This window comes from Dermacentor andersoni, chromosome 3 (genome assembly GCF_023375885.2).
Source record: "Dermacentor andersoni chromosome 3, qqDerAnde1_hic_scaffold, whole genome shotgun sequence".
NCBI lineage: Eukaryota > Metazoa > Arthropoda > Arachnida > Ixodida > Ixodidae > Dermacentor > Dermacentor andersoni.
In genome coordinates, this window is record NC_092816.1 from 135,283,818 (window position 1) to 135,301,686 (window position 17,869).

The following is a 17,869-nucleotide window of genomic DNA, read 5'->3' on the forward strand; positions in this document are numbered from 1 at the left end:
TGTTTGTTACAAGGTGCTAGGGTAGGTCATGTGTGTGGCTTGGTCGAATGTCGCTCACCTGCCTTTACTCGCCTGTTTTGCGATTCATCCCAATTAAATGTTTCTTTATCAACTATAAGCATATCATGAACTAAGATTACTTTCCTTCCTTGCTGATTTTCGTTCTTAGCGCTATCCTACAGCAACATCCGGTTATTTAGCGTCAACTGTGAATAGTCATTTCGAATAGAAACTTTTGATCCCTTGAGTTTTTTGGCATTTTGTAATATTACTTTCCTTTCACTGAAATTCTGAATGTGTATGATGATGGGCCTTTTACCGGACTGTTTCCCTAGTCGGTGAATGCGTCCAATGGAATCACATTTCATGCCAAGTGTTTCTCTAAATAATCCTTTCGCTACTTTTTCCTTCAGGGTTGCATCAGGTACCTCAGGGCTTTCGGGAATTCCGTGAATAATAAAATTTGACCGTCTGCTGCAGTGTTCGAGTTCTACAAGTTTTTTTGGTTTGAAAGTTAACGACGCGTTCTAGTGAATGCAACGTCTTTTCCACTTTGTCGTTGTGAACAGGAGCACATCGATCTTGGGAATCTTTTTGCACCGTAATGAAGTCATGCACCATATTTTCAATTCAGTAAACTGCTTCTTGAGTTCAAGAACCTCATCAGGAAGCTTGGCTTGGCCATTCAGCATTTCTTCATAGAGTTCTCTTTGCGTGGGGCGAGGGTTAGTTTCCACATCACCACATAAAATCAAACGCAAGCAAGAAAACATTCATATGCTGTATTCCGACAACGCCGAGGTCACGGCAGGACTACAATACTACGATAGTCGCCACGAAAGGAACTTTCGTTGGGACTAACCTGCACAAGGAAGAACAAATTCGTGAGTGCCATGGTCGTGGCGGGTCGGCCGTGCCCACGAAAGTCGAAGATGTGCGGTGCTCTTTTTATAGCAGTGTCCATCGATGAAGTGCGCCGCGCTGAACAGTGGTAGCTGCCCATAGGCGGCCTCCGGCGCTGCGCGTAGTTTCTTGCGCAGTCGTTGTAGCCATATCGTAGAGTGATAGTGACTCCTGATGACGGCTCATTGGCAATTCTATGGCCCGCTGGTCTGCATTGCCGACACAAAGTTTGCTGGTTCGCATATGGCCGGCAGTTGAGAGTGTGGCGAATCCGAGAACGCCCTGCACAACGCAGAACAAATTCGTGAGTGCCATGGTCGTGCCGGGTGCGCCGTGCCGAGTACGTCGCACGTGAACTTTGTCAAAAAGCGTATATATCGGAGTTCACTGCAGATATCCGGCATATTAAAGGCACCGGAAACGAGTCAGCTGATGCACTCTGCTGCATCACTTCCCTCGGCACCTCTACATCAACTGAGGACTTGGAACGTCTAGCTCGGGCGCACGTGGAAGACCCTGAGCTGCAAGCGCTGCGTGACCATGTCCGTTCCCTCTATCTACAACAACTTGTTTCTCATCCATTCGTGCCTGGCTCACTTTCATGTCACATGTCAGCGGCTGGACCTCGACCCTTCATCCCGGCTGCCTTTTGTTGTGCGCTTTTCCAGTCTCTTCACGACATTTGCCATTCCGGCATCCATGCCCTGCAGCGCCTCGTTCACAGCGCTACGTCTGGCCAGGCCTTATACACCGACGTTCACCAGTTCGTACCTCGAGTGCCCGACTGCCAAAGTGACCCGCCACATGTAGACTTCCACGCAGTTTTTCTTGACACCTGGCTGTCGCTTTGACCACTTCTACCTTTATTTGGTTGGATTACTTCCTCGCTCTCACGACTGCCGGTACATTCTAACAATGACTGACTGCTTCACCCGTTGTCCCGATGCCGCGCCCATTCCGGACCTCACTGCGGAAACGGTCTCTGAAGCCTTCGTTTCAGATTAAGTTACCCGCTTTGGCTGCCTCAGCATCGTAACCACTGTTCGCGGCCGGCAATTTGACTGTACCTCCTACACTTCCCTCAAACACGTACTCGACGCTAAGCACTGCCGTACCTCTGCATACCATCCCTTTGCCAACGACATGGCTGAGAGGCTGCACCGCCCACTCAAGGTTGCACTCACTGCGCGCCTGGATCGAGAGCGCTGGCTCGACCACCTTCCTATGGGGCTTCTCGGCCTACGCGCTGTGTTTCGTCGCGACCTTGACGGTTCTCTGGCCAAACTCGTCTATGGTGCACCGCTGCCGCTTTCTGGCGACTTCTTCATTCCTTCAGACCTCTCTCCTCCGCCGCTGTAATACCTTAAATGCCTGCATGACTACATTCAGCAACTGCGCCCCGGCCCGCCTCAACCTTCGGACCACAGCTTCTTTGTGCATCCGAACCTTGCGTCTTTGACGCACGTTTTTCACGGATAAGATGCTGTAAATGCACCTCTTGCACCCTCCTACATTTTGTGACAACTTCAGCGCCCAGTTGGGCGCATTTTGACCGGTCGGCCCCTACAGGAGATCTCACCGACGCTAGTAGCTACGGCATAGGTGCAGTCCTCGCCCAACGCCAGAGCGACCAAGAACGTGTCATTGCATGCGCGAGCCGCCTTCTGTCATCGTCGGAGTGAACTTTCTCGATGCCTCGCTTTGTTCTGCGCAGTGCGAAAATTTCGCCCATATTTATATGACCGCGCCTTATATGTCGTCATAGACTACCACGCCCTTTGCTGGCTTTCGTCACTGAAGGATTCTCCAGGAAAGCTTGATTCCTGGTCGTCGCAGCTCTAGGAGTCCACCTTCGACGCTCTCTACAAGTCTGACCGGATGCCTCAAGGCGCTAGCTGCTTACACGCTACCCTGACGACACTCCCGACTCCGCTGAGCGTGATACCGATGACATTGTCATGGCTATTTCAGACCTGATGGACATTCGCACCGAACAGAAAAGCGACGAGACGCTACGATCGATAATCTAACCCCTCCATTCCGGTCAGCCCGATCCATCGCTCCTACCGTTTGACCTTCACAACGATATTCTTTACCGTCGTAGTACCTCTCTAGACAGCCCGGAGCTTCTTTTTGTTCTTCCGAAGCAACTTCATCGTGCTACTGTTCTCGAAGAACTCCACGATGCCCGAACCACCGGCCATCTTGGAGTATCCCGCAGATATGACCGCGGCCGGCGCCGCTTTTTCTGGACTGGTCTGTGCCGATCTGTTCGACGCTAAGTTGCTTCGTGTGACCTTCGTCAGTGACGTAAATGTCCTCAGTGTTGCCTGCAGGTCTCGTGCAACCCACCGACATACCCAAGAAGACATTAAACTATATTCGTCTTGACCTCATGGGCTCATTCCCGACGTCTAGCTCGAGGAACAAGGGGGTAGGTGCGACATACTACGCTACGTGGTATGCTATCACACGAGTTTGCCGACTAGTCGCGTCACAGACGTCACCGATTCCCTACTTCATGACATTGTCCTTCATCATTGTGGCCCTTGGCAATTGCTCACTGACCGAGGCTACTACTTCCTGTCCCATGTCTTCAATGAACGCCTTCGCTCCCGTTCTCTGGCGCAAAAGCTCAATAGTGCACACCACCCGCTGACCAGCGTGCTCACCGAGAGGCTGAACCGCACTTTAATTGATTTGCTGGCAATGTACGTGTCTGACAATCATAGTGACTGCAGCAGCACTTTGCCATACGTCACGTTCGCGTACAAACCATCCCATCTCGACACCTCCGGTTTGGCGCCATCTTACCTACTGTTTGGTCCCCACCTAGCATTGCCTTTCGACACGCTGCTACCTGCCGTTGTAGAAGATGGCACAAAGTATGGCCGCAGTGCTAATGCGCGAGACCATCTCGCGCGTTAGATCGCTCAAATGCGACTATCCGACTCGCAATTATTTCAATGGGACCGATTTGACCGCAGCCAGCGTGTGACGCCTCTGCTTTTCTACGGGATCTGTTGTACGTGTCTGGACTCCAGCTCGTCATGTAGGTCTTTCCGAAAAGCTTTTATCGCGTTAGACCTGACCTAACAACGTTGTAAGGCAATTTAGTGACGTTAGCTATGAGATTGCGCCATTGCACAGTGCAGCATCATCTACCCTGTCATCTCGAGACGTACTTTTCCGCCGCCTCTTTATTGCGCAATCATTCATCTTGAAAGGGCCGATATTATTCTTTATGCTGAGCAAACATTTCTTCACCACCACTCTTCTTCGATTCCACTACTTGTAACAGGTCTGCTAAAGGCAACATTTTATTGTTAATCGGTGAATTTCTTTATTTGCGTTCCCATTATCATTTCTCAGCCGGGTAATTTCTGTATGCTTTAGGAGCCGACCTCCAATATGGAAACGCATGAAATATCGCACGACTGCTTATCAAGGCCGGGTAAACTTAAAGTGAAGCAACTGAAACATAGGAGGTAGTATACCATCACCATTTAATGAACAGTTGCGCCGATTGCAATATTGTCACGGAAAAATTTGTTTCAACTTTCTCAAATTTAATATTACTTTTTACTTTACATAAAGAAAGACACAGTTTATTTCAGGTTTCATTTTACACTTGCTCACAGGCTCCTACGTGCCACGGGCTCTTGTTACACGTAACGGGCTGCAGCATTGATTACAAGAACGATAGTCTTTCTGGAAATATCGCGTTTTTCAACAAGTATGCTTACTATGAGCATCGGAATCCGAGTGCATGTGATTCTTTTCACTGAGTTTTTATAATCCAAACGCACTATAAAATTCTCAGAGGGAACTGTTGAGGCAAGTCTATTGAAAAGAGAGCATCACACATCTGTTTTCATAATTCACTTTATTTCTATAATCCGCAAAATTAAAGGTGGCTTTCTTAGTCTTTAGCGACGTTTAGCGACATACTGAATGATTGCAGTGGTATAACATGTGCTCTGACACCGTAATCGAACATAGTAAATAGATAGTAAACTGCACAGTAAATTACATGGTAATTTTATGTGATCAACACTTCGCTCTTCTCTCTCTCTCTTTATTTTGTTCCTCAGATATTCTAGGGAATACCAAAAGTGTCTTCTTGTAAAAGTTGGCTCTGATTTATAATCAACGAGAAAACGCATGTGCATGTTTCGGTTATATAAGCAAAAATTGAACCTCTAGAGGTTATTTTACGACGAAATAAAAGAAAAAGAAACATGATTCTTCGACTAGAAAACGAAGTGTTATCGAGCTTTTCACTGTTCTCATAAATGAAGGAACAGAATTGTGCGTTTCCGCAGTTCTTGGTGATTATGCATTTTGCGACATAAATAATGATGACACAATGAACACTGTGAAACAGTGGTAATTCGAACGCTTAGGAAATTGTAACCTGTGGGACCGCGAATAGTTTGGTTTCTTCCGACAGCCTTGGTCTTGTCATTTGAGTGTGCAAAATTTAGTCTTCGCGTCGCGGCTCTTGGCACTCAAATAAGGATGGATGAAGTTGTCCATAAAGCTAGCTACGCGCGTGAAGACCATAGGCAGCGTCGAGTCTCCACAGGTGGGAGGGCCGCCTGAAAGGACACCCTGCAAGAACCAGTGGCCGCCAATGTTTTGCACAATAGGTGCGCCGCTGTCTCCCTGCAAAAAATAGAGAGATGCATTGAACCACGATACTGCAAAACCGAAGCATCGTGGGCTATTAGAAAACTCGATAGCGTTTCTATGGGAAGAAGTGAGGTCCTGATGAATTAGGAAGGATGCTGGCACAGAAACAGGTTTACGGAAGCTCAATTTTTGTTTGCCCGGCAGGAGGAAGTTTAGATGTAAATGAGTCAGCTATAATACTGATGGTCCATGACAGACAAAAAGTTATGGGATGTTACGTCCGAGAGCAGAATTGTGATTTCTGGGACCACACACTGGTGGAGCTGCGGCGTAACAAGGGTTTTTCGACCTGACCCTTAGTATACTTGGTATGTCATCATTCCGGCTCCATGGTTACGTTGCTGCCACAAACTAAATTCGAGCATCGCACCTCAGCAGAACAACTTCGAAGCTACCGAAGGCGGTTGGGATCTGTGCGGAGCTGGTTGCTATTAAACAGTAGAAAAATGAAAAGTACCAAGCGCTATAACGAGATTCTTGTGTCTAGCAATCATGTATTACCATTCCTTCGAAAGGTTATTGGCTTTTCAACTTATGCACACGGTGCAAACACTCATGTTCGATGTATTAGTGATAGGAATCTCAAAAACCCACTCTTTCGTGAAAGTGTCTGCTAAGGACTTTCTTAATACACCGGAACGCGCAAAAAATTTGCGATGTTCCCTCCGTCAGCTTTAAAATTCTGGCAACAAATACAAGAAGTAAGATCACGAGCCCCAAATGTACATCAGGCCCAAATTTAGAGATCCTTACCTCGCAAAGTGATCCCCCATCATGCGGCGCACACAGTACATCTTCGGAGAGGGTGATATCAAAGTATTTCAGGCATTTGTTCTTGTTAAGTAGGGTCAGCTTTAACTCCTGTAGCGATCTTATCGTGCGACGGTGTCCCTTTCCTGTGCGACAAAAAAATAAGCAAGGGTAATTGTCCACGAGTGCTGTTAAAGATTTGTTCAATAACAAGTACATGTCTCAGATGCCCTCTAATTGCAATCTGTGATGGTTATCGCAAGTGCTACGCATTTCAGGAATGACAACTGTGAAGAAAAATGCTCCGCTAAGTGACTGGCTTTGTATTCTTATCCGCAGCACGGAATAATGATGTGTTTTTTTAAAGGACCATTTTTTCTGCTTTATGAGCCACTAGAAACAATACAACGAAGATATATATGCCTGGGAAAAGGCAGCCGCAGTCAGCGAAACCTAGCGCTGAAAATTAACTAGTTGCCGTATTAAAATTTGCTTAGGTTTTTCTCGCACAGAGTTAAAAACATTTTTCTGGGTCAGTCAGCGACAATCATGATGCCGCTGCGTGATCTTCAGTTGTCTTAAATAGTCATTTCTTTATCCCATCTACTGCACGTCTTTCTATTGCCAACCACAACACAATAACTATATCGCAAATCGGTTCTGCGGAATCCCGCAAGTTAGAGAACGTATCATGACAGGGAAAAATGGCTTCGACCCGAATGTAGCACGAAGCTACAAGGAAACGCTATACGGATGTTCTCTGAAAGAAAGCTTCGTCGTTCAGGAAAAATTCGTCTTGGTCCTTTCTAACTTCCTGGTGCATTCGGGTGGACGACATTTTTACCATTCACAAAAGACGATATCATGTAAACGAACTGTTGTCAAAGAAAGCTACTGTCTCTGCAACGGCGTTGCACAATCAACAGCTCTATCTTGAAATGGTGTGGCCAAGCCTTGTTGACAGTTTCCATGCTTTGAACAAAGTATAACGGGAACGAAACTGATAGCATACTTGGTCTTGCTGTCCAACCCGCCGTGTAGGCTTCCGAGACCGTTGGGAAAGTTTCTTTTCGGTAAGGAAGGCAAACTGGCCTAATAGCACTCGTGAAGTTCACCGGCTGCGCAAGCGTTATGACGGCGATGTCGTTGGTCTGTGGCACAAATAAAGATAATATCATTAACAGCCATGATCCAAGACTGCTATTAGTGATCTAGCGTATGCCAAAAAGGCGCTGATAGCATGCTTCGCGTGGCGAATACTGGAGATTGTGGGGCAATATTTTGGTAAGGGCTTTAGTTAAAGTCAATGTTATGTTCATTCTGGACCAGAAAGATGAAAGTTAAGGTAGTAAGGCGAGAATTGTAATTTGTATAATGGTAAACTGAGCTTCTTGGCCCCATATCCATAACAACTCAGGAAAAATACCAACAAAACGCAAGCGCTATCTCACAACAAATTTTGGATCAAAATACATATAGGTTTACTATACAAAGACACATGAAACGTTGGCTGCTTTGCTACATATCATCAAGCAAAGTTTCCCGTAAATTTAATGCACGAGGTCATTCGAACGCTTAATATAAAAGGAGGTGAAAGTTTGAGTAGGAAAATAAACTTCATATGAAGGGATTGTTGAAGAATACCCGAAGGAGCAGTAGCTAGAAAAGAACAGGAATATTCTTTCGCGAATATTTTTTCCTTTCAACCCATGTCCCGCTGCGAAATGGTTTGTGTTCTTTAACTTGTGCTGAATTCGCCACACAAAGGATATTAATCAGTTTTCTCACAGCTGCGCAATGATGAATCGTATGAGTTACCGCAGCTAAAGCAGCAGCAGTGATAACGGCAGTGATTGGCAATCGAGAAGACCAAGTGCAATCACGAACGCCTCCTGTGTGACACTTTACTATCCTAGAGATGGTATGAATGTCTTGCCATTAATCACCTTTTTTGACTTACAGGAATATTATCACAGTGGTAACTGAAACAATGTCTAGTTGAAATAACGAAGATAATAAAACGTTTGCACTGTTTTACAGGGCGTTTTTCAGACTACAAAATTTAACATGAAAAAGCTATCAGCATAGCGAACTTGGCGCGTCTTTATTTCGAGGAGTTCCGATTGAGGGTAACATACTTTGCCACTAATAACGTGGCTTTCAGGGAACTTCATTACTAAAGTTTGTTCGTTACTCTTTTCATTAGGACATTGAGCTCAGTTGCTTCAATGCAAATTTGAAGACACTTAAATATCAATGCATCCCTATTTCTTTGAAATCTTCTAAACTGCACCTAATTGTAATATTTGTCATCAATTTTCTATATAAATGCCAGATATAAATGTAAATGCCCCAGCGGCCCATGGGAATTCTCTAATATCATCCTTTGAAATTGTGGGGAAAATTTGCTCAATAACTCTTCGATTAAAATTCGACATAATCTTCGGCGCACGTTTTTCATCACTGCCTCTGTGATGCTATGGGACCTCCGACACACGGAATTCACAGGTTCTACTAACCGTCAAATAATGGCTATCATGGCTTAGATAATGTTATCTTTAAATAAGGTCTTCATAAAAAAACTTGCTTCTGTCTTCAGGCATATTGCATGATTGTCTGTCAAATTGTACGGAAACAACACATAAAATCAGAACGTCCCTCTTTAGTGCAGGGATTATCACCTTTCTTACAATACTAGCAATTGAGCAACCATACTGCTGAAAATTCTTCTATAAACGCTACACCATAGCAGCTCCACGCATATATTGACGTCAGCATTTGTATAATACCATATTTGGAGCAAACTTCGACGTCTTCATGGCCATTGCATAGTATAAACCCCATTCAACCTTACTGTTATGTTAATGAATACGAAGGGAGTCACTTCACTTACGAGTTTACAAATTTTTTCACGCAAGAACTGACTGCAAAAACTATCATACGTCACATAAAAATGAATAGGTCACCTTTGTTTTGAGAACCTATCACCGCATTTGAAGTTTCAGTCACCCCTAGAACTAAAGAATGGCATCTCATGCTATGCAGACGAAATTCAGATAGGTCCGCTCAACCACGTAATTGATGCGATACTGACTCTCAAATATATTTATAGTCAATAGGTAGAAATGCCAATTGTCCACCGAAATTCCACTTTCAAGAATTATGGCTATTCGTAAAAAAGGTAGAAAGAGTTTGGATTTTCTGAAGTTGATTACAGAACAATTTGAACGGCCTCTAGACAAACGTAGTGCTATTACAAGCTTTCAGCATCAATTTCATGAGAACCAATCAACAGAACTGCCACAGGAAAAACATATAAATAATAAGTAATTTAGAGCGCAAGAACATGGAACTAGAGTGAATTCTAGATTTTACGAAAGCATTGGACTGAATGAATCGTTATATTATGTTGAAAACGCTTAAGTATTACTGAATAAGAGGCAACGCCTTGCTTGTAATGAACTCACATTGTCACGAAGTCACCAATGTGTACAATAAAATAAATTCAAGTCAGCAGTACGAAATGTTTCCTGTGGCATACCTCCAAGGAGCATTCTAGGCCAGCTATTTTTCCCACTATACTATAATGGCATTGTTAATTTGAATTCTAATTCTCGTTTTATAATTTACGCTGACGTAAGAAACTCTGTCCTTTCTGGAAATTCTGGCAGTGATTTAACGATTATCGCAAACATTTTACTAGGACAAGGACAACTGTGGCCACATGAAAGTGCACTTATATTTAATGTCGATAAATCGACGGCAATACATTTTCGTCCCATGAAAAAAGAAATGCAAGGAACACCGTCATTTATTTTGTAATTCATATAAAAATTACTGCATAAGACTGTATCGCGTGGGGTAATTTTCTCAGAATATATTCAATGGCACATCCACGTAAAAATTGAAACCTTCTAAAGTCATATCTTTTGTCTTGTACAGGTATTTTGCTACCAAAAAAGTTCATACTATATCACGCTCCAGTTTGCTTACACGCTACTTACAGTACACTGGTACGAGGGGACTACTTTACAAGCCTTCAAAAACTAGCTTTCCTTGAGAAACGTGCTCTTCGCATTACCTTTATCTTATCATGGAGACATTCAACAGAAGAAATAATTACAGTCCAAAGAATTATAATCATACTTAGCTCGTATAACGTGCAATCTAATACGCACGTATAGAAAGAAACGAAAGCGGCACATGAAAAGTATCTCTGACTTAGCTCCACAGCATTTGCTTGAATCGCCGTACCCACACCGCTACAAAAACCGCTGGTTTTTGCCACCGGTCGGGATAAATTTAGATGCCAAATAATAGCATATCAGTTACCGCAAGCACTAATCAAATTATCGGAAGCTCATAATAACATAGGCGACGTCAGTAACTAGGCCCTACGTGAGTTCAGGTTTAGGAAATGAGGTTAGCCACGTCAGCGCCGCTTTGGTAAATATAATGTATCCAAATGTTAATAATCTCCGTTATAAGCAATGTACTTATCAATTATCAACTTCTAAACTACATACTAGCCATATATCTTCGTCTTTCTTTTCTTCTGCTGCTCCAAGTGATGTGCAGTAGTTTGTGGCTATTATAATATGCTGTTCAAATTGAACTACATTTCCTATGTAATTCACAGCGAGAATGTCAATCGTCGTCCGTCAGCTCTCTGCATTAAGGGATGAGGGAAACTCGTCAAGGCGCTTTTACGTTTTCCCACCTCCTCCATCAAAATGTATTGACGGAGATAAATTGTGTTGCAGTGTATATTATTGCATTGTATCTCACACGCTGCTCTGGTACATCAAGCTTTGTGAGAGCCGAAACACAGGTCATCCCACACACCTTCAATGTGTACTTCTCGGTCCTCGAAAAAGGAGCCAAATTATAGCAGCACATTAGTAGTGCGGTTTGCTGGCCGAGTTGGTGTAAGGTGAACGTAATTTGTCTAATTTGTGTTAGTGCCATAGCAGTTTCAAGTTGTAAATCTCGCTCCAGCGTTGTCCTGTCCTTTTCTTCTTACTTGTGCTCGAGTCTGTACTTGCTGGAGCCCCGTTTACGTTCACTACAGCTGCAGGCTCCACCATTCTTTCAGTGTAAAGAAGTCTCTGTTCGGACAGTGCGCCTGGAAGCACTCAGCGTACGCGTCAAGCGGCGAATCCAAGGCTGTTGCCAGAAAACCTTCATCGCATGTACTGTGCTGACGCGCTATCGTCGCTGATGAAGTTTATGCTGCACTAGTTATGTTAGAGTATTCAAGGAAAATAGATGAACCAGAAGAATCTTAAGCATTCTCAGAGTAATGCCTCTTAGGCGTATCTGTGTTGTCCGGTGCCTCTAAATGCACAGAAAAACTCGTTATGCTACGTGTTTTTGCAATATAAAGAATCATCTTACGATATTTTAGGAGCAATAATTAGTGTTGGGGAACGTGTACTACATCTTCGCTGTGCTTATTTCCTTTGAACGTAAAGCATACAGAGTCCCAATTTTGTGGCTAGTGCCAGAAACTTATGCACTAGCGGATGGACAGCCTTCAGTCAAACACCTGTATCCTGAGCGCTATAAATTAAAAGTTATTTTAACCTGTTTCTATTCTATTTCTGCCCTAGACATTCACGATTGGGCTAAATTTTTTTTTCCGGTCAGCGCTACTTCACATGACGTCGTTGACACGACGTCATGAAAACCGCAACGACTGATATGAGGTGTATACACTGATTACGCATTATTCGCGTGAAGAAAAAAAATAAATCTTTCTGATTGTACGCCTTTTTCGCCATTACCACTCCGCTTCAGATCACAATTTTTCTGGCAGCACCCACTTCACATGCCGGATGCGCCAAGTCAGAAAATCGCGAACATTCACCACGTCGAGGCTACGTGTGCGCACTAGATTCGTTAATACGCCCAACAAAGCTGAATTTTTTCTTGGGAATAGCCAGACTGGCCCCACTCCAAAATTAATAGAGGATGGCAGCCGGGGAGAATCGATTTATCTGCCTATAATATTTTTTTTTTTCTGGATGGCAGTATGCAATCGTCGAACACTTTCGACGCGTATATGGCGCGCCTCGACCAAATGTTCTTCGCAGAGAATCAATTCCTGCAAAAAACATTCCGAAGCACGCCGCCGCAATTTTCTAACATCCAGCACAAGATAAGCAAGAGAAAGCGGACCAGTGACCAACGCCGGCACCACCCTCCTCGTCCGGTCATCTGCTTTCCCTGCATTACCTCGAACTCACAGAAACACTCTCCCCTTGTGCGCGTTCATCGCCTCTTGCCAACCAATTAGATAAGAAATGCCAGTCAATGTAGGCAATGCTATTTGTTTTCAAAAAAACTAAACAAAAGTGACCTGTCATAAGCGAGGAAATCGTTTGATTGGGCTGTTCAAACAACACGGCGGGTTACCGCCCTATGCTTGCGCCCATGGTTACGGAAATTTTACGTCAGGGGATTGGAATAAAGACTTATGGAATATGTCATACGGCCCCTGTATAAGCAAAAACTTTCTTTCACAAATAACATTTTTATCTGTTACAAAGGTAAGCACTCTCTACATGCGCCAAATTTATAGGTGAGCAACTTCTTCTTTTGACTAATGAAGCAACACTGTAGATAGTTTCGGGAATATGAAAGCGTATTGAAATGGTAATTCACTTACGCTGCCTGAAAAATTTTGGTGAATGCACATTTCCTTCACGGGCATTGCGAGTTCGCCCTTATCGAGTGTGCTTCGCCGCAAGGACCCCAAGTGAACCCTTATTCCATCGCTGGTTCGTTTGCTGAAAGAGATCCAAAAAATAATTAATTTTCTTGGAGGGTCAGTAGATGCGTAGAGTGTTAGCGATTCTAACGTGATAGTCCGATAGCATGGCGGACTGAGCTTGTAGCGCCACCTGTGAGCGCTGAGTGATCGTGGCGGGGCCGAATACTGTCACCATGGGCCACAAACTCCCACGCTCTCCTCGTATGCCAAATGCATGAGCTCAGTTTTTCCAGAACCACAAGCGGCATACGTAGTGGCATCCACATGTATGTGGTCCCAGTATAGCGTTTCAATCGCTCGGCACTGTACACTATTAATACAAGGCTTTGTACAGAAATTGACCCACATTGTGTCACCGTCTGCAGAGTGTTCTTTCTTTTTCAGCTCCACCAAATTTTTAGAGGTTACCTATGACACGTCGCACAATTCTAACCCTTGGCCTAAATCACTCGATGAGGACATCCTTACTTCTACGAGAAATCAAAATGTTCTATTGAATGATAACGTAAATACGCTAATTATCTCTTTAATTATTTACCTCTACGTCACTATGCACACTATGTTGCTGGTCATGTGAAATTTATTTGCGATTCTTTTAGCAAAGCGGAACGCCGACGCGAAAATATTGTTAAACTCGCGGCACCTTGATCAGGTCGTTAGAAATGCGTTTCAGCGAAAACTACGACAAGGAAATCCTCCATATATGTCGCAATAAAGAGCCTTTATCGCCGAGCACTACAAAGGACGTTTTAAAATGTGAAGTGTTTGCCAAAATTGATCAGGTGTCCTCAAAGTCCCTTTCAAATTGACACAATATGGGAATAATACATCTAGGTGGAGAGCCATGATGAAATTCTGAAGCTGCTCGTAGGCCTCATCTCAGTCGACGACAGATATTGTATGAAAGCCTGCTGGCGCTTACAAAAACAGCTTTCAGATTATAATTAAATACAAGTATGCTATACTGAAACATAAAGGAGCATAATGAAAATGGGAGTAGTCATGAGCGCTTAATTGCAATTCATTTGGTCGCAGCAAAAAAAAAAAAGAAAGATCTATTCAACATAACGTTTTCTTCTAGCAAGATGTTACAGGATGTTCCTCTTAAAAGAAAACATGCCGAAAAATATGTAGGTGGGTCTTAAGACTCCACAAAATTCACTGTCATACGCGCTTGGCTGCTCAGAAAGCAATGAAAAAAAAAATGTGTGGATGTATGATACCAAGTTTATTTTACATACTCGATGCAATGCGCTGCGGTCAGCACGTGCTGGTCGCTGATCAGCGCCCCTACGCAATACTGTTCAGGTCGGAATTTGGCGACTGTGTGGATGGCAGCATTCCAGGGCCAGTGCACAGGTGACACTTGCGACGATGGTGCGGGGCCATCCGCGTTCTGTTTTACCATTGTTGGTGCGGTACCGCACAGCAGGTATCCTAAGTTAGGAGAAATGTTTCGTGAGCTCATGGTCCATGAAATAAAAAAAAAAACGCTTCACTCCAGTGGGCTTAGAAAATACTTAAAAAATACAAGACTGGCAAAACCTTGGGGAATTAGTTATACTACGGAAGCCACTTTTTCTATACGTTGGAGAACATGCGTATGTATATACGGGGACCATGGAATTATCATACGAGTGTCATGGTCGCGAAATATGCAACTTTACCAAGAAACTATGACGTCTTGAAGTTTTACGAATGGAAGTATAGCGTTGCATTTGTGTCCGGACTTTTTCATTACCCATTTACTCCAAATATGCTTGCTTAGGAAATTGTACCGAAGTCACAATGTCTTGCATGAACAAAGATATAGGTTAAGAAATATTGTTTAAACATTATACGGACATCACGTCGATAGCTCGTTTGTTAGAGCAGGCAGCTAGAAATCATAGACTAACACTTTCGTTCTTCACTTTTTACTTTTCTGAACATCCTTTTTTTTACTTTTGACGCTTAAACTTCATAAGTGTTACAAGTGTTCTGCTTCTGATCAACCAAACACGTGCGAAAAATCGCGCCAGAAGCGTTCTCAACTCAAGTGCTGCATATTTCACACTAAACGGTCTTCATTTGAACGCAGGATGAAATTAAGAATTGAAGCATTTGTGCCACCCCGTAACTTTCTCTGACATTATGATGTACGAAAACGTTTGCTTGCTAAACGTGAAGGGAAATAGGAAAGTGATAGGTTTCTCTTAACGCACGAATGTTGCTTAACTTTCATGCTGTCCTCAGAATTCCGTCGGAACTCAGCTAAAGCTCTAGATTATATTAATCGACTACTCTGAAACTAAAGTAGATTCCACAGAGTTCGTATCAGTGTATCAGCGTTCCTGTATAGTGTTACGTGCAAGCTTTAAAATCGATGCGGGAATACAAGATCGTTTCGCGCACTTTTTTACGATACCAAGGACTGGCTTTGTTCGATAATAGAATGATTTGCGATAACTGAAATGTGAAAAAGTTTTAGCACGTCTACACCTATCGTTATTTATTTGTGAGTTAGGGATATTGCAACTTCCAATACTAATACTGCTAGTGCTGCTGCTGCTGCTGCTACTACTACTACTACTACTACTACTACTACTACTAATACTACTACTACTACTACTACTACTACTACTACTACTACTACTACTACTACTACTGTTCGAGTTTCTTGTGTTTATATATTTATGACCAAACATTCAAAAATAGTTTGTTCTAGCACATATCTGGAAGAGCAAATCACGACCCATTAAAACGTTTCAGCGTACAGGCGATATTGCGACACGCTAACAAAACTTCTCGTGTCTACCAAAGCTTCTTAGAGCATGGGAAGAGTATCTTATACTTATTTTTCCTTGCGCTTCGGTGGGTTTCTCCGCAGGATGCACACATAGGTTGTAGATGTGACCGATTTTATCTTGCATGTGAAGCCAGGAGTTTCACTACATTGCCATGGTGTACTCACTGCCACCTTGGTTTAGTATACACACAATAATGGTGCACTTTTCCTGTGGGCTGCTCCGCAACTATACGGAAAAATTAATGCAGCTAGAACATAATGACGCGGGCTCAGGGATACAAACGTACGTTGGAAGTGTGAACAAGCACCGTTTTAACCATTGTAACATAAACCTGAAGAACACCGAGGCACGCACCCATGAAGGCATAAACACAGTAACACAGGTTTGATAACCGAAGAGTACACCGTTTAAGGACACTCGATATAAAAAGAGGAGCCTTTTAAGCAAAACAGGAAAAGAGCGTAGCTTTTACTATTAGGAGCTGTCCCTTAAGGCTGGCCGCACTATTGTGCCTAACACTTCTTTTGATTTAGGTCGACCGTGGGAGGAGAATCTGCTGAAGCGCTGTACATCATACCTGATGGCACGTTGCGAGGATGCATGAGAACGCACTCTCACTCAGTGGGATAGTTTATACTGTGGCTCATACAGACACGGAAAATTACTCCGCTTTAACTGCGATACGATGTTAACATTATCAGGAAAATATGTCTGCCCATTGTAGCACATTCCCGGTCATTTCATTTCCGCTAGAAGAAATAATCACAGCTACCTTAAGCCTCGCCTCCACAAACTCGGGCGAATGCGCTTGATCTTGCCGTTTCACTTGTTTAGGCATCACGTTAGTGTCCTCGATTGCACCTTGCACTAAAATATCTGTGAGACCACCGGACATTCTTCTGCGATTCCTACAGCAACGCTTCCCCATTGTAGCGGCAACTGGCAAGCTGTCTTCACACTAACAGACGTGAAGGCGCGGCTCAACGGACGAAGCGTTAGTTCCCCAAATATAGAAGTCCTCTATAAGCGCCAATTTCAGCGTAAACGAGAAGCGAGAAACCGTGAAGTGATTAAAGAATCCCTTCTGCAGATGTAATACCGACCTACCTGTAGTATACTGAGAAGTAAGACGAATGACACCATTTCCGTGCTTTAAATATAAACTCTAAACGCATTACAGAAAGAGGTTCGAGCTCACCATTGGACGTCAAAAGGCTCATAGCTAAGACAACCACGGCGATGCAAACGTTGGCTTCCATGTTCGCAGTGCTTGTCAGCCCGCGACGCGTTCGACGGTTCGTTTCATGGTGCGGGTTCGCCGGCCTATGTATGTATATCTGGTCGGTTCCCCCTCCACCCCGGCCGTGTTTCGCCACTCGTCCGTCACGCTGCGAACGTCCTTGAGGAATGCGCTCCTGCAATGGCTCAACATAAGTCTCTTCTCCCGGTTCACGCGTCCCCCGCGCAACATTCCCGGTTTTACAGTCTCTCTCCTTATATCTCTATCCGACACGTACGCGATTCGACTGCATGCCTTGTGTGGCTCTCTGCATTCCTAATGCCTTGTACGCTTTTAATTCTCTTTTTTTTTATATTTTTGCGGGTTCACAGCGGACGTGTTCGGGGAACTGAGTGGCGCAGAAATGGTTGCCATCCGACATGAGTGCTCTCCTTACAAGTAAAGGGTGGTCCTTATTGTGAGCACCCCGAGATTTGATACATTTGTTTACGAGCGGACAGAAATTCGCCTTCCGGAGACACCCCCAATGACGCACTCATTTTTCTCTGACGTTTGTCTTCTCTCTTTCTAACTCTTTTTTTTTCTCAGACATCACGCTAGGAATGCTTGTCCGGATACGCGTCGGATATCGTGTAACGACTGACGCCACGTGTGACTCGCCGCTGACGTCGCGACACAGGCAACACACTTTGAAAGTCAATTAACTTAGGAGTCCAC

General features: G+C 43.9%; 1 protein-coding gene across 1 annotated transcript; it reads right to left on the reverse strand.

Annotated features, from left to right (window-relative positions):
- Nucleotides 1-4,770: 4,770 nt before the first annotated feature.
- On the reverse strand, nucleotides 4,771-17,241 carry LOC140216420 (chymotrypsinogen B-like). Its single transcript, XM_072286772.1, has 6 exons — nucleotides 17,111-17,241; nucleotides 14,365-14,560; nucleotides 13,019-13,139; nucleotides 7,361-7,499; nucleotides 6,352-6,494; nucleotides 4,771-5,571 (listed from the first exon to the last, which is right to left on the reverse strand). The coding sequence occupies exons 1-6, from the start codon at nucleotides 17,169-17,171 to the stop codon at nucleotides 5,368-5,370; spliced, it is 864 nt and encodes a 287-aa protein (XP_072142873.1). The 5' UTR covers nucleotides 17,172-17,241; the 3' UTR covers nucleotides 4,771-5,367.
- Between the last annotated feature and the right edge of the window lie 628 nt (nucleotides 17,242-17,869).

Coding starts and splice junctions, on each gene's coding strand:
- LOC140216420 (XM_072286772.1), bottom strand. CDS start 17,171: ATGGAAGCCAACGTTTGCATCGCCGTGGTTGTCTTAGCTATGAGCCTT. Junction 13,140..14,364: donor ACCGCAGCGCATTGCATCGA/GTATGTAAAATA, acceptor GATCTCTTTCAG/CAAACGAACCAGCGATGGAA. Junction 7,500..13,018: donor ACCAAAATTTTTCAGGCAGC/GTAAGTGAATTA, acceptor TTTGTGCCACAG/ACCAACGACATCGCCGTCAT.